An 8,486-nucleotide genomic window follows, 5' to 3' on the forward strand; every position below is an offset into this window, starting at 1 on the left:
GTACTGCTGCTGTCCTGTCCCCAACCCTGTCCTGTCCTTGGTACTGAATACCCCTCACCTAACAGTACTGCTGCTGTCCCGTCCCCAACCATGTCCTGTCCTTGGTACTGAATACCTCTCACCTAACAGTACTGCTGCTGTCCCGTCCCCAACCATGTCCTGTCCTTGGTACTGAATACCCCTCACCTAACAGTACTGCTGCTGTCCCGTCCCCAACCATGTCCTGTCCTTGGTACTGAATACCTCTCACCTAACAGTACTGCTGCTGTCCTGTCCCCAACCCTGTCCTGTCCTTGGTACTGAATACCCCTCACCTAACAGTACTGCTGCTGTCCCGTCCCCAACCATGTCCTGCCCTTGGTACTGACTACCCCTCACCTAATAGTACTGCTGCAGTCCCGTCCCCAACCCTGTTCTGCCCTTGGTACTGAGTACCCCTCACCTAACAGTACTGCTACAGCACTAATGAATAATCGAGAGGATCACCAGGGATGTAGATGGCGAGACTGTATGTCCAAAACTCTTCTTTAACAAGAAAGCTGTGTAGCCGGCGGGAAAATAGTCCCTGACGTGGGATGGATTGATGTAGTCTGCGAAACTTTACTTTATGTAGGTAAAAGGTGTATCAGGGAGATAAGAATCACGCACTTACCATGCGGGCAATTAAAACTTTGCGCCGATATCATTGACGACTTTGCTGAAGCCCATCAGCACTTAAACGAAATGAAGAACTCGAAAAGAGTATGAGTTCCTATTTCCGGCTCACGATTCATACGTAGCGATGCGACGGTATGTAATAACCTGTACGTATGAAGGGATCTTACATACTTACAACACACACAACAGATAGAGGTAGTTTATGTTGTTGTTTGCCCGGCCGAGTATCTATACTATTAAAGTCAATAACATTTAGGGGGGATAGGCTCTAATGTGGATCTAAACAAATCCCTTGTCTACCAAGCCACGGGCCCCGTTCTTAATTACCTCTGCGGCAGTCCATGATCGCGCCATTATATTCAACGTAATATTACCAATTCAATTAATCATTGCTGGAGAGTAGTGTTTGAGACGAGTTTCTCTCTAGACCGGTACGTGGTCTGGAATTACAATAAGTCACCCATCAAAGTCACGGCAGCAAAAAGGTGTTATCAGTTTCATTTACATTTACTGGTAGTTTTGTAATCATGTTTATTCACCGGCACATTCGGGAATTTAGTTTAAGATTTATATGATACCTGCCCCCTATTCTGTATACATGTAAGCTATGGATGGATGGATGGACATTTATTTAGGTCGACAGATAGATTTGACAACAGGTATAGATATATCTGTTGGTTGAGTAATGTAGTACACATTACACTAAAAGTTTGCACCTCGTTTAGAAATGAAGCTAGTATAAGGTATTGGCCTCAGCCATGTGGTGTACATGTATATGCCAATACGTCATCTTCCAAACCTTCGATGGAAGTTAACTTTGCTAAATTGTTGCTAAATTCCAAATTATGCCTCCAATCAGTCCAATGAATATGAAACATTGCTAAAAGGTGTATCTACTCTGCCGAAAAAAATGTGCACATCGCCTGAGAGTACACTGGAAGTGACAGGTGCAATTATGGAAGCGGTGGCGGGAAGGATAACGATGGGTTTAAATCCTTCCGTCTTAAAACTTGTGATAGACAGAAGTATTCCCTCCTCATCTGAGACGCTGGCACTTTTACCCCCGTCCGATTGTTCTTCGTCTGTCTCGCCCAGCAAATTGCACTTTATGCGTCCGCTAAGTGGCAATTAATAAAGCTTCCAAAGTACTCGGCGCACGTTGGCTCCACACAGCCGCTTATTAGCAAAATCGATGTCTTAAAAGCGTCTTTATTTTAGCAATTCATACCGGGGCGGTTAGTTACCGCGGTCCGGCGGGATTGATTAGGAGAGAACGGGATAATCCGGAGATTTATGTGCCGTGCTGAGCGCGGTGACGTATGGGGATCGGGCAGGTATCAGGGTTCTGGATTAACAGGTCACGGGGATCACTGGCTAAACTTCTGTCATCAAACTTTTTAAGATCGTAAGAGAACCAACGAGATGATGTAGGTTGAATAACTTTGGATGTATCACTAAGCACCTCTGCGTAGTTGATTCTAAAATGCCCCTGCCCTAACCCACTGTTACTGATGTGTTTCAGTAGAACATCAATATATGCAATGTTCGCCCTTAAATATAGAATAATTTTCTTCAAGGAGCAACAAATTTATCAATAGCCTTAAAGTAGATGTCGGCAGAAGTTTGTTAAGCGTTTGTGCGTAACCCCTGCCGAGTTTGACGTCGCGCGACACGCGGCAATCCGCGCAGCCGGCTCCGGGTCGGGCCCGTGATCCTTTAACGCCGTAATCTCAGCCGGGATCAGCGGGATGAGACGCCGGGCGGTAGTGACGACCATTAGGTCAATGAGCTTTTCCCCTGCACCTATCCTGTCTTAGCCCACGGAGTCTTAAGGAAGACAGACGCGGTAGTTATCCTTGGGAAGCCTTATCGCCCATCTCATCACGGCGATGGATCCCGGCAGTGAAACACATGGTCCCCCGGCCCGCTGTGGCTGCGGGCGGCAAGATAAGAACCACGCGACATTTTTCAACACTAAAACGACATTTTTCGACACCTCCGCCCCGTGTCCCCCATTTACCCTAATACGGGGCCATTTCCTTCTCTGAGCCAAGAATCCCAGAACCGACGCCATCCCGCCACAAAAATACCCGATTAACTCCTGCCGTTTCCGAGGGAATTATTTCAAAATTTCCCCTCGGCAAATGTCTCCGTTGATAGAGGGGGATGCGATTTTCACGCGGAATCGTTTTGGACGTCGGTAAGCTCTATTAAAGTTCAGGCGTTGCTAAGTGCCTTAACTTCCTTTGTGCCGAGAACGAGCAGGATAATTGATTGGTCAAAGATGTTTAGCGCGCTTTATTGGTTGGTTAACAGGTGGCTGACGCATGCGCCCTTTGACGCATGTTGTCTGATGGATGATGCCCTGTATGCCTCATCTCCCCGAGGAAGAGCTCATTTAAGTCTTATTTAAAACTGGCAAAATGTCATATACTAAAGGCTAATTATGAGTTGTGAAACCACTGGGATCCATTGTTCCGTGTTTCCCAGAGATAAGCCACTTTTCTATTAAAGCCTTCCGCGGTGCCATTCATGTGGCTGTCGGCGCATTACTTCAATTTCCTCTGCGGATGCAGATAACACACGCGCTAAGGGGAGCGTGAAAAACGAACGCAACGACCAGAAAGTGCCGCGTACTTCTAATACTTCAGCTTCTGGCGAAGGTACACTAGATATAGTTCAGCGGTGTTCTGAGTGGTGTGTGGATGCAAGGCCGTATCACTGGATCTCAACACACCTACCTGTACACACTACAGTAGCCCATCCTCACTGATCATGACGTCACCCGCCAAACTTGTCGCTAATACTGAACTATGCACATCTCACAGGCATAAAGTCTACCCCCATTATAGCGATTGACTTAGAGATATTTCATGATAATCGTCTCGTTGGCTTTCTTGTTCTATTTATGTATGTAGATCTCATTGTGTTCCTTCTGTGCACAGACATGGTACAGACATGAAAAAGAGAAAAGGGAATTCGTAAAAATAAATCATTGTATAGTAAATTTAAGACACAGGTCTATCTAACCATATTGCGCCTTTCTTACTTGAAGGCTCCCGTAATGTTTATTGGCGATGTTTCTCATTGCTCGGTGGTTATTAATAGTTTCATAAACCGCACGTACCCAGTATTGGTCCCCGCCGACATTATAAGGCTTATAAATTAAACTTGCGAGCTGAGAAAATTTATTAACGTCTCATAATATCCGTCAAGGGCTCCCGAAAGCACGATGTATTCAGTCCCTGCACCTCATCCCCACCGAGAAAATACCCCCAAGGCATCAAGCTTTTTATTTCCTTTGTTATCGCACAATAAACGCGGTCGGACGGGCGGGAGAGCCCCTTTCATAAAGTGCGCTTCAGCGGGTTTTCATCAGGTCTCCAGCGTTTCGGGGGCGTCTGTACACGTCAAAACAATCTGCAGGGAAATCTCTTTTCCCCAACAGTTTTCCTGCGATAACATTGTTAAAACCGCCTTTCCGGTAGCTGACTTTAATTAGCGTGGAGAAGTGGAGAGGAGAAATCACGATGCACCACAGCCTTTCTATCTTTGCAGACCTGTCAATGAGGAAGGGAGCTTGAACATGCTGGTGGAACGGAAACTGCACTTGACTTTGGCATTATCCCCTACTCACACCCACAACAGCAACACGCAGGGCACACAGAAGTTACCATCGGCCAACATAAGACATAAAGTCGACTCAAAACCTGAAAGTCATCCCGGATTGATAACTTTAGACACCTTCTGTAACACGACAATGCCTAAATTCACAACAGGAAAATTCGCCTTTAAAAAAATCAGGGTAAGTTGCAGGGAAAAAAACCTGTTTAGCTGCTTGATTATACCCCATGTCAGATGTGCCACAGTGGAGGTAAGCCTATAAGGTTATTGCAGTCTACATAAATCGAGATTCTGTTAGCAGAAAGCAAAACGGGAGTCAGAGAGTGAGTGAGTGAGTGAGTGAGTGAGAGAGAGAGTAAAATCAACATTGATCACAAAATTAAGGATTCTTTACAAATGACCGACCATATCATGATACTAGCACAGATCGAGATCATATATGATGGCCGAAATGACCTTCTGCTCTGTTGCTAATTCTACATACAAGCACCATCACTCAACTGCATATTTTTCTCGATGTCATGGCATTGGTCACAATAAACAATAAAGTCAATAGGGCATGGCCGTTACAGGTATTACAGGTTATCACCCAAAAGGATGTTGGTTTGATCCGTGGAGTTTATTCCGCTTAAAAAAATCAGGGACCCCCACATGAATTAGCATTTAAGTAGGGTAGTTATATACAACACCCACTGTTTCATTGTTGATATGTAATTCGATTAAACCCCGTCATTTACCGTGTGTAATTAATTACGGGTGTTATATCACGTACCAGTATATACGACCAGATAAAAAAAGAAGAGAAGAAGCGACAGGGATGAGACAGAAAGTTGGATAATTTATGTTCCAAATATTGTGAGGTGTCCTGGTCCTTGTCTGCGATCGCGTATCGCCGAGGCGACAGGGATAAGTTCTTTTCATTTCCCAAATGATTTAAACCACCGTTTATGAATCATCGTTAATAAAGGATAAAAACCAGGTTGAAAGAGGAGATAGCGTGAGCGCCGCCATGAAAGTCAGAATGAACGAGGGAAATTCCATATGTTGCGATCGCTCGTATCGACAACGGTGAAATGTATGGTCGGCGGGACGGGGGAAGGACAGCGGCTCGCATAAATCCAACATTACTGGTGCATGCACGTTCCAAATCATTTGCATCAAATATGCTTTAAGAGGATTATGCAGAGTCATTAAGTTTAACGAGACCCCATTCTCTGTAAAAACTGATGCAATACACTAAGTGATGGTAACTTCTTTGTCCTATATTTGATACGTTGAAGAGTTAGTCCGACCGTAGCTGCACAAGTAGGCAAGTTGATATTTTACGTGGTGAATTTGAAGTGTCTGCATATCTACATAATTGAGCCTTCGGTGATTCCATGCGTAGTGAGGATTCTGGTGGCATATTTGCATTTGACACAGTTCAAGATGCTTCATAATCCATCAGCTTACAAGCTTGATAAAGGGTCAACGTTCAATTGTTGTCCTAAGCGGATTTCAATAAACAGAAAGTTCAGAAGTATGCTATATTGGACGCGTTACGAGAAAACTGAAATACAGTTTCACCCGTCGAGTCAGCTGAACTCCCGTGAGCGCTAGCAGCTGAACGTCAGCTAACATGTTTTCTGTGGGCAGCAGAATTGATGGCAGTCATATATTGTTCATTTAATCGAGGGGATCCGTTGCAAAAGGCGCAGTGAATGCTCCCTTTGTGTCACATATATCTTCCATCTCTTTCCACGGCCCGCGATGGGCATTAAGATAAGCGCCGTTTGGCCGCTCGGTTAACGTCCGTCAGCAGAATCCATCATGGCAGGGGAACAAGTGCGCTGTATCTTCCCGCCGAAGACATCTCGTACGATTGGATCGCGGCCCTCTCGCGCAGGGTATGATTATCGGAAAACGATTAGGACAGACGGATCGGCCCGGCGGTGACAGGAGTCAGGGCATCCATCTGTATTACACGTCCGTTTGGATGTTGTGCGGAGGAAGAGCCCGTTTGTCACGCCAGCCGGTTATTGATGTAGAGGAGGGACGGGGGGCCCCGGCGGGGCGCTTGTCACGGCCCTCCCCAGGTCGTGGCCGGGGTCACGGCGGCGCCCCGACCTGCCGTATCGCCGGAAAATTGAGACGATAACGGCGGGAGCTACCCAGAGGAGTCGTAAAGACAGGAAATGTAGTACTGTGATGACACTACCTGGGCAGCTCGGTCTGATCTGCTTTCTAAGTCACACAGCAACCTGGATCATATAGCTAATATTGTAATGTCTGTTTGTCGTCATTGTTATGATTCTTCTCGCTTTTTTACCGGTAAGAAACAAAACTTTACAGTAAGCACCACAGGTTAAAATATAAATACGCTTTTTGCATCGTCCCAAAGAAACTATACATCCACTCGCAGGTAAACCAGCTTTATTAGTGGACATAAACTACTACATCCAGATAGTTGGCATACGAATGATAACTATTGAACTGGTCATTTTGATACTGGGCAATCTTACAAGTACCTATAGCCCCACCTGAGGCATTTTAGGGCGCCTTGTTTTGCAATAAATATCATGCATGGGTCACGACAGACGACAGAAAATTCCAGGCTACCATTGTATTTATGAAATGTACACTCAACATGAAATACTGCTCTGTACGAGTATATATGCATGTTTTGTATCCTACACAGCACCACAAAATGACGATGGTGCTATATGAAACAGACCTATTCTTCGTCATAAAGGTCAGAAGTATGACATTTTGGCCAACCTGAAAATTGTCTTTTAAGATACGAAAGGAGTGATATTGTGAATTAAAGCATTCAGTTGTATTTGAATCAGATAGATGAACATGTAGAACACATAATTTTAATGTTGAACCGAGGAACTGCGCTGTTTTGATGCATTACAATCTGCACGGCTGTCCACATCCACAAACGCAAGGCGAACAAAACTTAGATTTCCTTCGTTGCATGGCTGGTTCCGTGAGCCATCGGCATTTTCTTCCTATCAGATATTTCACCAATATTAAGCGTAAGAATCATACACTTCTTTTTCTAATGCATACAAATTCGTGAACTGTCATATACATGTATTCCTTTAGGCATGTCGTCATTTGATTCTGGTAAATGGTCATATGATTTATTAGCAAGCTATGTCGTGAGGTTAAAGCAAAGGTTCCTGTCTCAAGAACCTGTAACTTTCACAGACAAGAAAAACACTCTGCACAAGGTGTATGGTTCAATATGTGTATAATAACGGAAAAGATACAGGAAAACCATTGACATGTTGCCATTGTATAGACTTGACAAACATAACGGTTACATGTTGTATTTACATTGTGTTCTAATCCGACAAATTTAAAGTTACTCTATTGTACTTAAGAGACTGAGCTTAAGTATCTTACCAACATAAGTTCTTTTGAGAGACTCGAGCTCGGTGTATACAGTTTAGAGAACGACATAAAAGTAAGATGCACATTTATAGAATAAAGAAATAAACATTACCCTGGTCTATGGTAGCTTTAATTTACACCTACATCCCCATGCACGTTCTTTTTCAACTCCCACAAATTGAAAGAATAAAATCTATGAAGTTACACTTCTCAGATGTCTAAGTTTACAGTCAGTGTTTGACTTTGTCGACATGTCTTCCACGGCAAACATGACCGGAGACCTTCACGGATATACACTCTAGGCATCGTGCGCGTGGGCATGCGCAATGTCTTTTTATAAAACCTGAATAAAAACAACATGATCAGCCCGTCGTGTGCCAACAAATTGGTTCATCACTCAATCAGTGTATTCTCAGAACCGTTCGGAAAGGTTCTTCTTTCGGTCGCTATGTATAACGTGGTTCTCAGTTTTTGGGTAGATTATAGAAACGAGAGTGAATGTTTTTAACTTTTAAGGGTAGTAAGAACTTAGGTGTCCCGGATGTGACGTCATGCCATGGTTCTGGTAGATGTTGGCCGCTGTGGAGGACCAGTAGGAAGATGGCGACGCGAACAGGTTCGCAGAGGACGACGGGATATGTCCCCCCATGAAGTTCAGTTTGGGCCCGTGCGGGTACCCGGGCAGGTAGGACAGTTCTGTGTGGAACTTGTACGGGGAGGCGATACCGCCCGCCGCCGCCTGGGCGGCCTGGGCCAGTCCGTGGAAGTCAAACTTGTAGGCGTACCTCTTGCCGTGCACTTTGGTCATGATGTTCTTGTCGTAG

The 8,486-nt window shown here is 44.8% G+C and overlaps 1 protein-coding gene across 1 annotated transcript; it reads right to left on the reverse strand.

The window, feature by feature from the left end:
• Positions 1–7,649: 7,649 nt before the first annotated feature.
• Positions 7,650–8,485, reverse strand: LOC109479107 (transcriptional regulator ERG homolog; the record flags this gene model as incomplete). The annotated part of the gene is made up of 1 exon (XM_019780980.1): positions 7,650–8,485. A coding segment is annotated over one exon (312 nt), but the record flags the coding sequence as incomplete, so codon positions are not given.
• Position 8,486: the final 1 nt, after the last annotated feature.

This window comes from Branchiostoma belcheri, unplaced genomic scaffold, assembly GCF_001625305.1.
Source record: "Branchiostoma belcheri isolate BF01 breed outbred unplaced genomic scaffold, Haploidv18h27 scaffold47, whole genome shotgun sequence".
Lineage (NCBI taxonomy): Eukaryota > Metazoa > Chordata > Leptocardii > Amphioxiformes > Branchiostomatidae > Branchiostoma > Branchiostoma belcheri.